At 46.5% G+C, this 19814-nt stretch overlaps 1 protein-coding gene across 3 annotated transcripts in view; it reads right to left on the reverse strand.

Annotated features, from left to right (window-relative positions):
• Positions 1-19814, reverse strand: part of PLPP4 (phospholipid phosphatase 4) — a 112845-nt gene that overhangs the window by 37265 nt on the left and 55766 nt on the right. For 2 of the 3 annotated variants that reach the window (XM_081823391.1, XM_081823390.1), the window contains exons 4-5: positions 19313-19376; positions 17570-17694 (exon numbers count right to left, since the gene is read on the reverse strand). The exons of the other annotated variant lie outside the window; for it this stretch is intronic. In XM_081823391.1, coding sequence (XP_081679517.1) covers positions 17570-17694; positions 19313-19376 — 189 coding nt within the window. The remainder of the gene's footprint in view (positions 1-17569; positions 17695-19312; positions 19377-19814) is intronic. 3 annotated transcript variants of the gene reach the window in all.

A 19814-nucleotide genomic window follows, 5' to 3' on the forward strand; every position in this document is an offset into this window, starting at 1 on the left:
AGTGAGCCACAGGCTAGGGCAGTGACTGTGGGGGCTTGAGGCTGCTTGGTTGGAAGGGTATGTGCTGGAGAGGAGAGGAACGTGCTCTCCCCAAAGTGGGTAGGAGAGCATGGCAGTTAATTTTGTGTGTCAACTTGATTGAATCACAGGGTACCTAGATATTTGGCTAAACATTATTTATGAGTAGGTCCATGAGGGTGCTTCTGAACTAGCCCTCCCCAGTGTGGGTGGGCATCACCCAATCTGAGGCCCAGAACAAAACAGAACAAAATAGAACAAATAGGTAGAGGAAAAGAACAATAGGTGGAGGAAGAGGGGATTCACCTTCTCTCTGTCAGACAGCTTGAGCAAGGACGTCCATTTTCTCCTTCCCTGGGACTAGGCTGCCCATCATCAGTACTCCTGGTTCGCAGGCCTTCCAACTCAGACTAGATTGTACATGGCCAGCTTTCCTGCGTCTGCAGCGTGTAGACAGCAGATCATGGGACTCCTCAGACCCCATAATCATGTAAGCCAGTTCTCATTATATAGACACACTCTTGGTTCTGTTTCTCTGGAGAACCCTGACTACTACAGAGAGGAAACTCAAATTGGTTCAAGCATGGTTTGGGAAAACCCCAGATGAGAATTCCCCAAGGAATTCTTACAGAAACTGGTGAGTGACTGTGGGTGACACAGGTCCCCGTGTCCTCGACCTACGAGGAGCATTTAGGGCTTCTGGTGCCAGCATGGGGGAGGGGAACAGAAGAGGAAGGAAGGCCGGGCTGTGCATTCAGGGGCTGGGGGAGGGGCAGCATCCGGGCTGATATTTCGTTCTTGGGCAGGAGTCAGAAATGAAACACTGGAGGACAGCCATGACTTATCCAGCCGCCTTTATGCCACACCCACTTCCAGGGCAGAGGGAGGGGAAGAGACAACATCCGGGGACCCACTTCTGGGTCTCATGGGTCTTGCAGGCTCTGGCCCTTCCCACCGCGGGAACTGCTAGGGGACCACAGGCCGACTGCACAGGCAGGGCACCCCGTGGCCGACAGCTGTGAGGGTGCCAGGGTCACCTGAGCTCCGCCTCACCATCTACACGCAGAGACTGTGCTGCTTGAACAGGAAGGATCTGAAAGCTGATGGTGCTCCAGACATGGACTCCAGTCTGCTGGGTGTCCCTGGGGCCTCCGGGCTTCTGCGACTCTGTGGCATTCCTCACTCCACTTGTGGCAGGCATCCTTGGGGCTAGTGGGTCCCCTGGGCTCCTCCTCACAACTGTCCCCAGCAAGGAGGCCCAGCCCTGCCGCTCACACCCACATTTGTCCAGTGTCCCAGAGATGCTGGAAGCTGTGGAGAGGCACACGATCCTCATCACCTCCTTCTTCCGTTCATACAATCCCTGTGACAGAATTCCTGTAGCAGCCTCGCTTAAGATAAAGCATGCAGACTGCCTCTAGGAGAAGAAAAACTCCATCCAAGTGAGCACGGCACACGTGTGGGAGAATTTTTGATGACTTTGGAAAATGAGGTCATCATATACCAACAAGCAGGTGTCTGATTGCTCCAAATGACCTCCAAAGGAGGAAGAGGCATCAGAGGTCATGTGACAGTGGGTTTTGTGGTGGTTGTCACCACATGGAAAGCTTTTACCGGTCAACTTCTCAGCAGCAGCTGAGGAATGCATGGGCGTGCTGGATGCATGAAAGGAACTGAGCATACTTTCACAAAATCACTTTTTGCTAAGGTTCACACAGGTCCCCATGTTGGCCAAAGTCCTTCAGTGGCACCTTCTTTTCTGGGGCAGGCAGCCAGCTCCTTTGCCATGAACTCATGCCACCATGCCCATTCTGCTACGAAGACTGCCCCCCCCAAACAGACTGAGGGAGACTCAGTAAACAGTGCTTCTCACGTGGCCTTTCAGTTATGAGGACAACCAGCCTAGCTGTACCCAGAGGCTCCCTTTGCATCTCTAGCAACTACCTTGATAAATTATGTTATTCACTTAGCGAATGGACTGTTAATCCTATTAATGGGCTTTCGCCACATCTAGTGAGCAACAAGATGGAGGAAACAGTGGGTAATGACTTTCAACTCCACTGTCTGAGGTCCGGCTGTGACTCGGGCAGTTTGGGTCTGGGCCCCTGCCGGCAGACGCACAGACAGACTCACTCTGGGTATCCCCACCTCTGTGACCTTTCTAGGCGTGGGTACAACTGTTAACGGATGTTCTTGGAAATGAACCTCCAGCAGGCCTCCCCACCTGTAAGCCTGGCAGACAAGGGCGACACGCTGTGCCATGTCCAAAAGCCCAGCTCTAGAGAGGCTCTCTGAAGCGCACACTGGTTTTCGAGGATAATCCAAAAATGGTACGCCGCAATTCTTTTTTTTTTTTTTAAGATTTTATTTATTTTTTGTCAGAGAGAGAGAGCACAAGTAGGGGTAGCGGCAGGCAGAGCAGGTAGAGGGAGAAGCAGGCTCTCTGCCAAGCAAGGAGCCCGATTCGGGACTCGATCCCAGGACCCTGGGATCATGACCTGAGCCGAAGGCAGACGCTTAACCGACTGAGCCACCCAGGCGTCCCGGCACGCCGCAATTCTTAAATTGCAGACCATAATCAGGGAATAATTTTTTTTTTTGATGTTCTACTTTTCCTTTCAAAAATTGTAAGACGCTGAGTTTTTGAAGCATTTAGATCTACACTTAGGATCAAATTAAAACTGTAGGTGTAAACTAAGAACCAACACAAAAGGAATTATGTTGACTGAATTTATCACACAGCTCTCACAGCAAAAACACACGCCATGAAAGAAATCACTCCTGACGTAATAATCAAACAGGTACCTTTTGATAGGGAAATAAACTTGGGGATGCATTCGCAACCTGCTGTCATGCTGCCTTAGGAACAAACACATTCAAATGGACATCTGGTGTAGGGACAGGAGATTCTGTTTCTCTCTTGCTCTCCCATCTGCCAAAGGGGACAGAGACCAGACTTCTCCGATCTTCCCCAGAATCAGAACTCAAGGGGGAATAGCAATAAATGATTTCATTTCATTTCCCACACACACACCTGGAAAGGTAGGAATTGGGACTCTGCTTACAGATAAGCCAACTGAGACACACAGTCATAAGTGATCTGTGCAAGACTCCATCATTGTGGTGATGGGAGCCAGGCCAGACTCAGGTCTGTTGGAGTCTGAAAATAATTCTTCTCTCTCTACTACAGTCAATATAGAAATGCTAGACCAAAAAGTATTTATTTATGTGGAGCAATCCAATGATTACAAAAACAAACATACCAGGCTAGGTCTTAAAATGGCATTCTTTTGACATCCAACAATATGTAGCTATGAACATATGGAGAAAGAAGAAATAAACAAATGCTCATGGTATTTAGAGCAGAAATCCAAAAGTTGTAAAATGATCCACACGCCCTGGCCCTCTCCTCCACACGCACCATGACAAGGGATGGGGAGGTTCAGGGTCTTTCTGGTAAGAAATGTTCTCACCCTCTCTTCTCTGATCTTGCCCCACCTTTCCCTTAGAATTAACTGTCCCAGATGACTCTGATTATGTAAGAGACACCACTTTAATTACCAGGCATTTTATATTTTTCCTACTAGCATATATCAGGAGTATAATTAAATGGCTATTTGTTTAATATCCAATGCTGTCCATCAGGGCTACTAAGAATGGCTGTTCGGGATACTCACGGCCCCAGAGTGCCCCGCCAACAAAGGCGGGCTGCTCTCTGCTCTCTATGCCCCCTACCTGGTGTTGCATCTGCTGAAGAGACACCTTCTCCGAACTGGCACAAATACTCTGTGGGCTCACAGAGGCCCTGCCCTGTGAACTCTGCCACAACTGGGACTGGGTCTGTCTAACCCACCACCATCTCTTCCCACACCCCACACAGTAGGTGTCCCATCAGAGCTGTGGACCAAATGACTGATTCACTAAAGAAATGAGTGAATACTTTTTAAAGCATTTAGAGAGTATTGGAAGTTTTACCTGAGACGTGGTGATGAAGTCCCAGTTGTGAGTTACATGGCAGCACCTCACTTGTTAGAGCAGCTATGACAGCAGGTTCAACAGCAGGAGGAGACAGCCCCTGGGGGCATGGCACCAAGCCACGGGAAGAGACGGGGAGAAACGGGCGGCTGCTTGTGAGGCTTCCCTGCTCTAGCCAGAGTCAGCAAATGCCCGTCACTTGTCTTTTCCAGAAAGAAATAAATGGAAGCTTGTTTGATTTGTAAGGTGTGGTAAATAATACCCAGGCAAAATACTCTACCATTTGACCAAAAGGCCATATTAGTAAGGGACAAAAATATGATCCATATTTTTTTTTACAAGGTTACTAATCACCAGGGGATGTGGAGAGGCTCAGGTGGAGGCTCTCAAGAATATTCCCTTTTGGGGCACTTGGGGGGCTCAGTTGGTTAAGCATCTGCCTTTGGCTCAGATCACGATCTCAGGATCCTGGGCTCCCTGCTCAGCGGGGAGTCTGCTTCTCCCTCTCCCTGCAGCTCCCCCTACTTGTGCGTGCTATTAAATAAATAAATGAAATCTTAAAAAAAAAGAATATTCCCTCTTTCTTTCCTTCCTTCTCTTCTTCCTTTCTTCTTGATGAAATACTGCAGAGCTCCTCATAACTCAAAAAACTAAGGGAAATAATCCTAAGGAAAAGAACAAGCTGTAGCCTGAAACCGAGTCCACTTACTGGTAGAAATAAGCACAAAGGGGCTCCCAAAAACTTTTAACCTCTGAATATCTGCTCATTAAAAAAAAAAAAAAAAAAAAGACTCATAAGTGTCAAAGCTCTGGACTAAAGAAGCTAGCTTGTCTCCCCCCTCAACACACACACAAGTCCCCAGGTCCTGCTCAGGCTCCCAGACACAAGGGACCCTAACTCACAGTGTCACTGTGGTCTTTCCAGTCATTAGCAAGATTCTCAGCTCTGCTGGAGGAGGCAGGAAGGGGCCCAGCATTCACAAAGCACCGACTATGAGCCTGGCACCATGCAAGGTGCTTCCCCACCTTTAACCCTTTCAATTCTCATAAGAATTTCTCTGGCAGGGATCTTAAACCCTCTTATAAAGCTGATGACACCGAGGCAGAACCACAGAGCTTTATAAGTCAAAGTAAGCTATGCCACCCTATCCCACCCATATCCCTTCATTGTTCTAAGACTAAAGGGAAAAACTGAGCAGTAAAGGGTTTGCTGCTAGGGAGCAGGACAGCTGAACATATTACCCTAACAGCTCAGGTCTCTCTTACTCTAAACAAAGAAAGTGTGGGGTATTCTGGGAACTCAGCACTGATGGTGAATTTGGGGTCCGCTCCAAAAAACAATGGCGGGAGCATCTGGGCTGTTCAGGATGGCCGCTTTCCTAAGGCCACACAGAGGCTGAAACTCAAGGAAGTCGTAGGAGTTAGCCAAGGTATTAGTTTGGGTTCCCTCAGGATGAGATCCTGAGATAGATTCAAGTGCAAACAGTCTATTAGGAAGATGATTCGAGACGACATCAGTGGGGAAACAAGACACGGATGGGAAGGAAGCCAGTGAGACATGGTATCAAACATGTTACCACTCTGGGAGGCAAGAGCTCAACACCACTAGGGCTCTAGGAAACAGGGTAAAATACACCCTTCAGACCTGGTCTACCTACAGGGCAAGGGAGCCGGGATATTTATACACTAGCCCGTGAGTCAGTGGCTGAGGGCTGCTCGAGGGGATGGGCACATGTTCCTTCCCTGCACATCCAGTCTGCTATAGGCACAGAGAAGCAGGGGCTGGTAGCTGGAAACTGGTGAGTGCTGGAGGAATGTGGGCAGGCTTCTGACAGCATTTGAGAAGTGAGAACAGGGCAAGTGCAAATGCCAAGAATGGAAAGAATGTCTCATGTGGACGGAGCTGTCAAAAGTTGGGCTCTGGGGGTGCCTGGGGGGCTCAGTTGGTTGAGTGTTTGACTCTTGATTTGGCTCGGGTCATAATCTCAGGGTCATGAGATCAAGCCCGGTGTCGGGCTCTGTGCTCAGTGGAGAGTCTGTTTGAGATGCTCTCTCTCCCTCTGCCCCTCCCCTCATTCAAGTGCGTGCACTCTCTCTCAAATAAATAAATAATTTTTTTTTTTTTTAAGTTAGGCTCCAAAGTCAGACACTCTGGGTATAAATGCCAGCTCTGTGATTTGCTGGCTGTGTGCTGTGGAGGCCAATCATTATCCCCCTCAGCCTCAGTTTCCTCATCTGGACAAGAGGACTAATAAGAGTGCTGACCTCACAGGTATGTTGTGGGGATTCAGTGGGATAAGTCCTTTAAAAAAGCTGTTAACGTAGACACTGACACATTTTCCATGTTCAATAAATGATAGCTGTCTTCAGGGCCATCAAAAGGACAGAGTGGCCGGAACTCAGGAAGCAAGGTTGGGTGGGGGCGTAGGACATGAGGTTGAAGAGGCAACCAGAGGGGCCAGAGCATCATCTGGGACTGGATGATCCTTTCGGTGCACAGGAAGCCACTGAAGAGTTTTAAGCTCTGGAGTGTCCTGACATCATCATTCTAGAATGTCATACGCTTCAAAGGCTTGAAATGCTTTTTCTGCTTCCAGGTCCCCAGAGCTGAATTTACTCCTGGCATAGAAAGAAGGTGCTATTTAGCACTAATTAGCAGACTCCAGAGACTGACGGGAGCAAAGAAGCGCTGGTTTGAATCATCTGAAGACTGCATAGACTTGGCTGTAGAATGATCTGTTTCATTTTCCTTCGGCAGACTTAACTTCCTAATTAAGTTGGCTCCAGCTAACATTCAAATGACTTTGCATTTCCCAGGAAGATGCCAACAGAGGTAGGAGAGGCAGCCCCCAGACCCACCAGGAGACATAGGAAGCAAGTCTGGAATGAAAAGTTTGTTGTGTGGGGCACCTGGGTGGCTCAGATGGTTAAGCGTCTGCCTTAGGCTCAGGTCATGATCCCGGGGTCCTGGGATCGAGTCCCGCATCGGGCTCCCTGCTAGGCGGGGAGCCTGCTTCTCCCTCTGCCTCTGCCTCTCTCTCTCTGACTCTCATGAATAAATAAATAAAACATTTAAAAAAAAAAAGAAAAGTTTGTTGTGGAGACCCCCATTGGAATAACTTACGTACTTTTATGAGTTCTACCCAAAAGGGAAAAGGAAACACACTGGTGGTAAGGATATGCATGCTAGATGTGAATCTGAGAGGACACAAAGAAAAAGGCTGGTGGTTCTGAGCCCAAAAGGTAATGTTTCTATGGCAGAGCCCCATCTGAGGAAGGGTATCCACTCAGAAATGGGACAATTTCCAGAGAAGGAGATTGTGGAACAGTGTTGGCTCATGATCAATTGATTAGTTGATTAATTTCATTCCTTTTTTCTTTCTTTCCCTTTTTCTTTTGTCTCTTTCCATCCATACATACATACCCCAAAAGATGTCCATTACAGGGGACATGTGATAATTTGAATTTCTTTTGGAACACAGCTACCATCTTGAATGATCTCTGGACCCATATTTAGACGACTGTGTTAAGAGTCAATGTTTTGATATAAAGATAAAAGGAGCCCACACAAAATAGGTGTCTATTGAACAATTCCTTTTTAATTCAAGTCTATTCCATCACCAAGGGCTAAGAACAAGATATTATAAAATTCTTTTCACAATTGATGGACTCAAGAGCCTTGTGCCTATAAGAAGTCATTATATAATATGGGAAGAGGTAGGGTGAGGAACAGAGGACATTTCCTAATGATGAAAGAGTCAAAATACCAAGAATACACAATCATGAATGTGTATGTGCCTATAAACAGATCTCTAAAATATATGAAGCAAAACCCAGTAAAACTAAAAGGAGAAACAGATGAATCTACAGTCCTAGTTGAAGACCATCATACCCTACTCTTAGTAACTGACAGAACACTGAGACAAAGAGAATAAAAGCAAGGATCAAAAATTTCTGAATGACTCCAATGGTAACTTAATGGACACATACAGAATGACACAACCAACAAGTGCATAAATACATTTTCAGGTGTGCACGGAAAGTCCATTGAGATAAAATATTCAGTAGGGAATAAAACAAATCCCAATAAATTTCAAAACACTCAACATACTTGTTTTCTGTTCACAATAAAATGAAGTTAAAGATTCAAAACATTAAGATAGCTAGAAAAGCCATTTGGAAAGTGAAAAGCTCACTTCTAAATAAGAAGGTCTAAGACAGAGTCCAAGATCAAAGAAGAAATAACAAGGGTAGTTAGAAAATATTTTGAATAGGAATAAAAAATACAATACACCAAGTTTTGTGGGGTACCACTAACACAGGGCTTAAGGGAAATCTATAGCTGTAAATGCTTAAGTTAGAAACGAAAAGTCTTACACAACTGTGATTTAAATTTCCAACTTAGGAAACTAGAAAATTATGAGCAAATTAAACAAAAATTAAAAATAAGGAAATAATACAAATAAGAGCCAAAAACCAATGAGGTAAAAAAGAGACAAAAATAGAGAAAATAAACACAAAAGTTGGTTTTTTTGGAAGGATTAGTAAAATTGATAAACCCCAAGTACAATTAATCAAGAAAAAAGTAGAGAAAATACAAATTACTAGAACAGAAATGGAAGAGCGTTGTCAGCACTGCTCTTATAGACATCAAAAAAGTCAAGAGCAGAATATTATAAACAACTTTATCCTAATACATCTAACAACCTAGATGAAAGGTACAAATTCCTTAAAAATATGATCAAAACTGACATAAGGTAATTCCACTTCTAGGATGGCAATGTGAGGAGCTATGTGGACCCACTCCTAAGCAAAACGGGAAAATTATTTAAAAAAATTTTTTTCTAAGTCTCTGGATGGTCCCAAGAACATACAAAAAATAAACATTTATTCAAGAAAATGCACTAAAACTCCATAAGAACGATGAGAATCTGTGGCATTTGAACCTGACCCATTCCCTCCTTCCTCACTTGAAGCCTAGTATGATGGAAAACTCCGCTCCAGGAGGAAACAGCCCAGAACACAGGGCCCCCTCCTCCTCTTCCCTCAGCAATAAAAAGAAATTACTGATACTCATGACAACATGAAGAACTCCAAGACATTATATTGAGCAAAAGCTGCCAGACACGAAAAGGACATACTGTATGATTCCAATTATATGAAGTTCATTTCTTTTTAAAGATTTTATTTATTTGTCAGAGAAAAAGAGACAGAGAGACAGAGCACAAGCAGGGGGAGTGGCAGGCAAAGGGAGAAGCAGGCTCAGGGAGCCTGACGCAGGACTCAATCCCAGCACCCTGGGATCGTGACCGGAGCCGAAGGCAGACGCTTAACTGACTGAGCCACCCAGGCGCCCCTGAAATTTAAAAACTAAAACAAAAACACAAAACCTGAACCATGGCTATCCTGAGGGAATGAGGATTGACTGAAAAGGGACAAAAATAAACCTTCTGGGTTAGGATATTCTATCCTGAGATAGGAATAGGGGTTATGAGTCGAGTTTTTGAGGGAGAGTATTTTGAATTAATTGAACGGTGCCCATTTCTCAACATAACCTATTTAGTCAGACTGGGAACTTGGAGAGTGGACGAATTTAACATGTGACTGATCGACTTCTGCCACATATTTACCTAACTCCCCAAGACAAGGGTTTCTCAGTCTGGACACCACTGACATTTGGGGCAAGCTAAGTCTGTGTCGTGGGGTCGTCCTATGTGTGCAGGATGCTTAGCAGCGCTGGTGGCCTCTGTGTACTTGATGCTCTTGGTCCACCCCCTGACTTGTGACAAACCCGACTTTCTTGACATCACTAAATGTCCCCCAGTGGGCAAAACTGTCCAGCTGAGAACTACCACCCCAAACCATGCATCCTCAACCAGGACAGCGCTGCCCCCCACCAAGGGGATGAAAACTGGCTCTTGGGAAGATGAAAAAGTCTTAGGGATTATCACTGCTGGTGGCCCTCAGAAAAGGGCCACGGCACATACACAGATGGACAGTATATTGGTGGCATTAAACTTTCACAGTAGAATGGAGCAATTAGGGGAGGAAATGTCTAAAACAAGGAAGGAGGAGTGATAACGAAGAGAGATTAAGAAACGCCCTCCGACGAAGAGGGCTAGGATTCTACTGATAGCAATCATTCCCTCCCTGCATTTGGCATCCCCAGAGAAAGGCTTTTCACTGCGCCGGGGAGTCTTCCTTTGCCTGATAAAGATGTGGCAAACAAGCACAGTTGTTTCCCAGAACCTTCGAAATTGCCTTCGAAGCCTGAGATGTAGGAGGGTACAAATGTAGGGGAAAAGCCATGAGCGGCTCTTGCCGGATCTGACGCTGTCCCTCGACATGCTGGTGAGACTGGAAACTTTCCTTTAAGTTCTAACAGAAACCACACAAGTTGAGCTGAGCTCCGACAAATGACCACTGGTTGGTCCTGGCCAGACCAATGACCTCAGCAGCCATGCCATTTGATAGCATTTTTAAAAGAAGAAGGTGGCATTTTTCAAGTTTCTCATCTACCAAAACCCACCCAGCAAAACCCATGGATAGCAATTTCAATTAACTCAATGATGTAAAAGAAATAAATCTTACAATTTCCTGTTTTTCTTTTCCTGTTTCTTTATGCAAAAGCTTGCCTAATACTCGAAGACCCAGCTGGTTTATAATACTGAATATTCATGCTGCATGGAGTCACACCTGGCCATTAGCATACATGGTATCCTGTGATCATTTCTCAATCCGTACATAAAATGCATTCAGATTTGTTCAGTAAAAGCAAACTCCCAGGCGTTCAGCCTACAAACACGCTTTGGTGGGCACACTCCACTCTCAAGGACTCTGTCATCAGAGTAACGCTGAGGCTGATCGAGAACCTTCTGATGTGCGGTATCTCTGCAACTAAGATATTAGAGCATTTCGGTGGTGTTTCTGATTTTAAAATGATAGAAGGAGGAAAGAACAGTGTGACAGCTAATTTTACGTGTCATCATGGATAGGCCCTGGTGCCCAGTTGTTCTGTCAACATCAGTCTAGATATTGCTGGGAAGGTATTTTGCAAGGTGATGAACGTTTCCAATCAGTTGACTTTAAGGAGCTCACTCACCCTCCCCAGTGAGGCTGGGCCTTGCCCAATAAGCGGAAGGCTTTAAGAGCAAAGACTGAGGTTTCCCAAATAAAATTCTACCTCAAGACTGCAACATGGAAATCCTGCCTGACTTTCCAGCCTGCTGGCTGGCTCTGCCCATTTCAAATTCAAGACTACAACACTGCCTGTTACCTGAGCTTCCAGCCTGTGGGCTGACCCTACACATTTCCAACATGCCAGCCCCACAACCATGCAAACCAATTCCTTAAAATAACTGCTCCCTCTTCCTTCCTCCCCTCTGCCCCCCTACACTCTCTCTCTCTCTCTCTCTCTCTCTCTCTCTGCTGGTTCTGATTCTCTGGAGAACCATGACTGATGCAAACAGGAACGTACATTCTATCTTAAATGGAGCTAGAAGCACCTCAAGTCCACACCACAACGTATGCCAATGAAAGCAGGTTGTAGAGAGGAAACCTCCCAGAGCCAGGAAAGGCGAGCCTACAGCCTGCAGATGGTGGTGCTGATGAGAAGTCCCTTATTCACCACCAAGGGCCTGCAAAGCTCTGAGCTGGAGGCTCCGGGTACTGCAGGAGGCAAGAGGAAGATGGGGGATGGAAACGAGGAACAGGTGGGCAGTCCTTATTATGAGCAGTTAAACTCTCCACCCCATCCTACAAACCAGGAAAGAAACTGCCATCTCCCTGACTCCTGAAGAAGATGTAAGATTTAACAATTTGAGGCTCTGCACTTAGGAAAAGCAGGCAAGTAGGGAACAGGGCTGAGCAACCAGACTGAGAACTGAGGGTGAAGGGTCAGTCTGCAAGGTGACCTGTAAGAACCCCAGCCCCTCAGCCTGGCTTCCGGAATGCCAGGCTCAGGTACACAAGAGCCTGGGGAGTCTCCTCTGGGGAAAGGAAGAGCCTCAAAGTAAAGACCAGATGCTAACACTCGGGGTCAACCAGTGAAAACCCAGCTCGCTCCCCATTCATCCTTCAGTGAAGCTTAATTAGTGAGCTCTGCCCAATTACCTTCAGTGCTTCCAGCTTAAATAAGAATCCCAGGAAGGCAGGGGCGCCTGGGTGGCTCAGTCGTTGGGCGTCTGCCTTCGGCTCAGGTCATGACCCCAGGGTCCTGGGATCGAGCCCCGCATCGGGCTCCCCGCTCCAAGGGAAGCCTGCTTCTTCCTCTCCCACTCCCCCTGCTTGTGTTCCCTCTCTCACTGTGTCTCTCTCTGTCAAATAAATAAATAAAATCTTTAAAAAAAAAAAAAAAAAAAGAATCCCAGGAAGGCACATAACCGTGAAACTTCAGATGGCCAGAGATGGAGAGAAGATTCTAAGAGGTTCCAGAGAGAGAAAGAAAAATAAAACCAAAGAAAGGAATGCTACAAGGCTTCTCTCAAACACACTATAAACGAGAATCCTGCACCGAAATGATTTTTCTACCAAGAATTCTGCACCCAGCTAAAGAATCGAAAGCAGACACTTCAAACATTAAGTATCTCAAAACATTGTAGCTCATACACCCTCCCCCTCCTCAGAAATGATAGGAGAAAGTGCTTTTCCTCCCAAAGCTTTTCCTGTCCCCTGCTTGGAATTCCTAGTCCCCAAGTTCCAGACCACCGTGGTAAATGCACCTGGTATTCATCCTTGCCCTAAAGAGGACTTGGCCCTGTCTGACCATCCTGTACCCTCTCAGAGTACCAACCCCGTACCTACAAAACAGTAAGGGCTCAAGAAGAATCTGTTAAACCATCATCAGCCAGACACACCGTTTAAATCTTGTCTGCCATTTAAAGAGTGTATCCCACAAGTTATTATTGATTATCCTATAAATGCCCCCTTTAAAAAATATAATGGAGTTGTTTAAAAATGAAACATCTGTGTGTACAATTAAAGTGCACTGGTCTTGCTTTAGTAATGCTTTTTTTCAGACTTAAATGTTTCAGAGCAGTTTGGTTCACAGCAAAAATTTTTTTGAAAGATTTTTTATTTATTTATTTGACAAAGAGAGACACACAAAAGGGAACACATCAAACTCAACAATAATATACTGTATGTGGACTAAATTGAATTTAAATAAAAATTTTTTAAATAAAAAATAATAAAAAAAGAAAGGTAGAGACTTCTCATATGCCCCCACACATGTGCACAGCCTCCCTCATTATCAGTATCCCCCATCATCTGTTGCAACTGATGAACCTACACTGACACATCATCATCTCCCAAAGCCCGTCGTTTACATACTCTTACTGCTGTGCATTCTATGGCTTTCGACAAATATATAATGACATGTATCCACCATTCTGGTATCATACAGAGTAGTTTCACTGCCCTAAAAATCTTCTGTGCTCTGCCTGTTATCCTGCCCCCAGCCCCAACCACCATGGTAATGCTTTTCAATACTATTTGTTTGGAGCATAAGCAACACGTTTTCAGTTTTGTGGACCATGTCTCCCTTGGCACTACACAATTCTGCCATTAGAATGTGAAAGCCTCCATAGACAATACATAAACAAATGGGCATCTCACTGTTCCAATGAAACTTTATTTACAAAAACAAGCAGGCACCGGATTTGGCCCATGGGTTGTTGTTTGCTGATCCATGAACAACAATACCACTTTATGCATTCTCGCCATTTTCACAGGAAAGAAGTTTCTTAATAGCTTGACTTGGCATTAATAATTTGGTTTTTTCTGTTTTTCTCTCTGAAAGCTATCCTCTTTCTGGAATGTGAAACAATATCCAATCAAAAGCCAAGACTGCAATGAAAGACAATTCCCTTTTCAGAATATCCCTGCCTTAAAGCTATATTGCCTTTCTCTACTTTAAATCCCAAGTTTCTGGGGGCACCAGGGTGGCTCAGTGGGTTGGGCAGCCGACTCTTGGTTTCGGCTCAGATCATGATCTCACGGTCATGGGATTGAGCCCAGCGTTGTGCTCCATACTCAGCAGGGAGTCTGCTTGTGGATTCTCTCTCTCCCTTTCCACCTGCACTTCTCCCCACTAGCATGCATGCATGTGCCCTCTCTCTCTCTCTCTAAAATAAATGGATGAATAAATATTTAAAACTAAAAAAAATAAATAAATCCCAAGTTTCCCAGAGGAAACCACTTGCTCTTTGAAAGTGTGACTGTTTTTCCCCACAAGGGAGGCTTGGGCTGCCTTATGGAGCAAGTCCCACAAGATGGCTGCTGTGGGACACGCCATTTGAGGGCTGGATGCCACGTGAGCACTTTAGCAGAGTGCTGTTTGACTGCCTATGGTCAACTAAGCACAAGACCTTTTGTCTCCAAAAGAAACCAATGTTTGTTCTTAGGTTCAAAGAAAATCAACTGTCCTGCAGGATGGTATGTGGACATCGACTACCTTCCAGTCACCAATTATCTATAAACAGAGCGGAAGCAAAGCTGTGATTATCTAGCATGAGGAATTCGTCTTAGGAGATCCCGTGGCCCAGAACGCCTGTGTGCACTCACTCCCGTGCAACCTACAAAGGGAGAAGGAGTGTGTGTATCACACTGGGGGTCCACTAAGCTCATCCCTCTGAGGTCCAGCACCTCCTCCAAGAGCCAAGAGTCATGCCAACCACTTCCTATTAGCCACAATAAGGAATCCAAAGAATAGCACCGATGGTTTTTCTAAGTGGCTGTTGGCAGCTCCTTGTAAGGCAGTCACTGACCTGTCACAACAAAGAAAGAGAACAGATAAAAATACTGTCATCAAAGCCTAGAGGCTGGGTAGGATCCCGTGTCTGCCAAGTAGTAAAAATCCGTAACATTTTAAGCAGTGTCTTAAGCAAAAGATAGTCATAGCCTCTGTCAAAAAGCTGGTCTGGCACAGATGGGACGTCAGCCACGCACTCGACAGGGCAGCTGGTGGGCAGCCCTGTCAGAAAATGCACCTGACAGGGAAGGTGTGCTTCTCAAAGAAACACTTCTGTGGGGCTTGGCCTCTACTCTCTAGGACCGGCAGTCTTCTGGGCTGAGTTATTCACACGACAGCTACTTCCTGCCCAATGTCAAATGCAACACTGGATACGAAATTGTGTTGGCAGGCCTCGGTCAGCCACCCGAAAGCCAGGGGGCAGGGTTTCACTTCTTTCTGCTTTGAGCTTTGGAAGCCCCTTCGAGCTCGGCACTGAGTCTTTGGGAGGACAGAACATGCCCTAAACAACAGAGAACTTGAGGGACCCTACAAGGACAGAGCTGGAGAGCAGAAGGGAGCCAAGCCCCGGTACACGCTATTCGGGGACCTCTCAACAGTACCAGCACAAAAATGCCAGACTATGAAACGGAGCTCAGGGGAGCAGGCATTCCTCCAGCAGGCACCTGCGACTCCTCCTTAAAATGACACTTCAGAGAACACAAACACACCCAGAGGGGACGTCATTCCAAATGGACGTCCTACCTCGAGCAGCCTCAGAGAACCCTGGGGCCTCCACCTTCCTGAGGTGCCTGGCCCCTTGCCACGTGAACCTCAGTGGGCATTCTGGCGAAGCACACTCAAGTAAGCATTTTCTCTCAACTCCCCCAAGCCTCTAAAGTCAAAGGCTTTCCGCTAGCTGGGAAGTGTTCGGTCTAAGCCTCTATATCCTTTTCCCAGGGTGGCTATAACAAATGACCACCAGCCTGGTGAGAACAACGGCAATGTAGTCCCTCGCATTCAGGAGCCCAGAATTCTGAAATCAACGTGTGGGCAGGGTCATGCTCCCTTTGAAGGCTCCAGGAGAGGAGCCTTCCTTGCCCCTTCCAGCATCTGGTGGCCCCACGTTCCTTGGCTTGTGGCTGCACCACTCCAATCTCCACCCCCGTCTTCACGGGGCTTTCTCACCTGTGTCTCTGCATCTCAAATATTCCTATGTCTTTCTCTAACGGGGACATCTGTAAATCCGGGATAAGCTCATCTTGAGATCCTTAATTCAATTACATCTGCAAAGACGATTCTCCAAATAAGGTCACGTTCACAGGTTCCGTGGGCTAGGACTCGGATATACCTTTTGGGGGAACATTATTCAACCCCCTATAGTCTCCAACAAACCAGACAAGAATATGAGTTATTTACTTAAATGAACCTGGGCTACTTCATCGTATTTCATCACGGTAAGCCCTCAGACACTATCGAGTTAGAGGCTGGTATGAAGGTCAGCTAAGTGTCCTTGAACAAGTTATGGAGTCTGTCTGAGCTTCACTGTCCTTACGTGTAAAATGGGGACCACCTGACCTGGCGAGGCCGTCGTACAGATTAACGGTAATTCACATAGAGCGCCTGGCACCCCAATATCTTGTTGCAAGGGCTCCAATCTCTAAGAGCTCTGAGCAAAATACTCAACAAACACTGCAGGAAAAGGCATCCAGAGACTTTGATCCAGCCGCTATCAGGGAATGTCTTATATACTTAGAAAAAACAGAAAAGATCAAGGTAACAGGCCTGCTAGCGGCTGATAACGTCACACCTGTGAGAAATCAAGGACTTCGGGTCACAAGAACGGCCTCTCCCAAGTGGCCGCCTGTGGCTACGGTTTTCCAATGATCCCAGTGTCACCAACCTAAATATACAGTATCCCACTGCCTCGAGAGTCCCCAGGACACGAGCTGTGTCTTAGTTATCTCTGTGTCCCCAACACCTAGCACCGTGCCTGGCACCTCGGTCATTCAATAAACATTGCTGGAACAAACCAGAATACTCTGGAACCTCAGCTCTGGTTACAGACAATATGGACAAGTACTGTAGATTTAAAGCACCATATTAAGTACTTCACATATATATTGAGTGGATTAAATGAGATAATGCCCTACCCACGCTGTCATGGCAGCTGTTCCAAATGTCAGCGACCATCATCACTTATTTTAACCCTCACTCCAACCAGGAATGGAGGCAGCATCGTTCCCACTGTACAGAGCAGGTGCTGAGGCCAGAGCGGGTAAGTCACAGAGCTAAGACCTGGCAGAGCCAGGGTCTGTCGCTACAAAGACCCGTGTTCTCTCCACTACACCACCCTGCACTTGATTCATATTATTTAGTCTTGGCTTTGAGGCTGGTCCCAGCCTGCACATCTATAACCAGACTATATATTGAGGCGTGTGTGTGTGTGTGTGTACATATATATGCTCTACGCTGGTACACACACACAATACCATCACTGAAGGAATGAACTGGAGAGAACACGGAGCTGAAAAGCAAGGTCCCAGGGAACACGGTACACTCCCTTGCACTGTTAAGCTCCCGAATCATACTGCCAAAGGGTAAAGTGTCACATGTCACGCTCCGCTAAGCTCAAAGAAGCAACATGTACAATGTCTTGTAAACTCTAGAGCCTCGTCTGCAGGTTTATTACTTCCTGTCGAATTCTTGTTTCTAAGCCTACAGGGAAGAAGAGTGAACTGTGCTCGACATTCGTGTCCCAGTACTTTCCTCTCCACTGAAACTCCCAAGGAAAGTGGTAAGGAAACACGACTGGAAATTAAAGAGAGTCCCAGCCACCGAACTTACAGGAGGAATGGATGCTGGGGAAGCTTTTGCGGCCCTCGGACACCAGATCGGGGTCCCCCGTGCAGTGCATTTCTGAGTTCATCACTCCATCTGGAAAGCAGCGGTAAAAGAAATCGGGGCGAGGTCTACAAAAGACACCATGGACATTTTCAATATAAAATGCTGCCATCACAGAGGAACCCCCAGCTGACCCCCACCATTCCCTGCTGCCCCCAGCTCCTTCTCCTGCCATCAATACCGGTGCTCCCTGGGGACCACTCCAGACATGGTGGTCTTGGGGAAAGCTCAGGTTTCGGGGTCAGAAAGCTCTGAGTTGGAACTCCCACTCTGCCATTTATTAGTTTTCTAACCTTGGGAAGGTCACACAGCCTCCCCCAGCCTCAGCTTCCACATCTGTAAGAGGGGACATGAATACCCACCCAAAGGGGCGGTCGTGAGGGCCGGACGAGAGGACTGATAGGAGGCAGCTAAGCACGGCGCGGGGGGAGTAGAAGTAGTTCCTGCCTCCATCAACAGCTCCCACTCAGAGGCTGCTTCCAGAACCCCAGACTCCAGGCTCCTCATGTCCCTACGTCTTGAATTTGGATGGTCAATCGCCCCTCCTTGAATAGCAGGTCTCACCTAACCTCACTGAAACAGAGGACCCAACAGCTCAGTTCCACGATGCAGAGTGCACGGCCATCCAGGCTGGCCTCCCTGGCCCGGGTCTGGGGAGACAGACCTCACGGGACATGGGCCAAAGCTGGCCCCAAGGTCGAGCCCCCGGCTGCAGGCACACTGGCACTTACGGAGCCCTCACTGGGTACCCTCACACAGTGCCAAGTACTGCACGTGCATCGGATCACGTGATTCTTATGCCAACCCCGGGACTTTCTTCATCTGACCCGTGCAAAAATGAAGGTTTAGAAAGATTACACTCCTGCCCAAGGTTACATCCAACCAGTAAGTGGCAAAGGCAAGCCTAAACCCCAGTGATTGGATTCCTGCACCGACACACTTCACCCCGTGTTTTTTTGCCTCCCTCCGCTGAGGATTCTCACACAGAGGGGTGATGGACAATCCCTTCCCATTAATTCAACTAATATTTGCTGAAGGCCAGCCATGGGCAAGGCTTTGCTAGTGCTATAAACACAGGGCCCCTTTTCTGCACATACTGGGTCACACTGACACCCTGGTCTTTCCAGCTCTGGGATCTAGGCCCAATAATAATCTGTCAATATCTGTAAGATATCAATAATCAGTATCAGTAATCTATCAGAACTTCTGGTGTACTCTCTCCCCGCCCCTACTCGGCTTGTGTTTCTCCAAGTGTGGTTATTCACCTACTGAACCAGAACCTCAGAGCAGACAAGGCCTGGGAACCAGCATTTTAACGGGGCCCCACAGCAACTTTTAACGCAGAAAGTTGAGAGAGACCCGCCCCACATCATGCGCTGCCCAATTTGTATCCACCTTCTGCCCCCTGGGTGCCTGGCCAGCACCCTCCACCAGGTAGATAATCAGTAAATGCCGAGCTTCTGAGAGGGGAGCTAACCTGTCCAAGGCCAACAGCCAAAGTCAGGCCTCAAATTCAGGTCTTTTGACTGTTCATCTCTATGGAAACTAGCTCACTTCTGGAGCAGTTGAGAACAGAAACTGTGTCCCAGGGGGGCAACAGAAATATGCCATAAGCCAAAGCTCAAATGCCAATCCACAGATGACCTTGAGAGTCTAAGCCACCATATGTTTCTTTCTGGAACTTACCTTCCCACTATTAACTTAATAGTGTTTGTGCAGACGCCATTCAGAGCAAGAGCCAAGGACACCGCTACAAAACAAAACCAACAGACAGAAAAATAACCAGCTGGCTCTCAATCCACAGTCATCAGCATCATCATCATCACTGTTACATCATCATACCATTCGATTATGACCATGGACATATGAGCCAATAGTTTAAAAGACAGAGGGAAGTCTGAGTGGCTAGAGTAAAATATAATTAAGGCAAGACTTTGGACAGCGGCTCATAAAATCCCAAGCTCCTATGACATGAAATTTCTCTCTCCTCCTTGACTAAAATTTTTAATATTGGAAAGGAACCCATCTGTTATGTTTTGGCCTGATATGAACAGATTTAATACTATAGCATATAGAGATTCTTTTACTGGTAGCAAGAAACATAACTTTTTTATCCGTTTCTGGCAATGTTCTCAAACATAATTCTAATCAGAGCAGCTCTTGGAATCCTTCTTTAGAGTAGGACATT

Source organism: Leptonychotes weddellii, chromosome 6, assembly GCF_054177405.1.
Source record: "Leptonychotes weddellii isolate Sample4059 chromosome 6, ASM5417740v2, whole genome shotgun sequence".
NCBI classification, from domain to species: domain Eukaryota; kingdom Metazoa; phylum Chordata; class Mammalia; order Carnivora; family Phocidae; genus Leptonychotes; species Leptonychotes weddellii.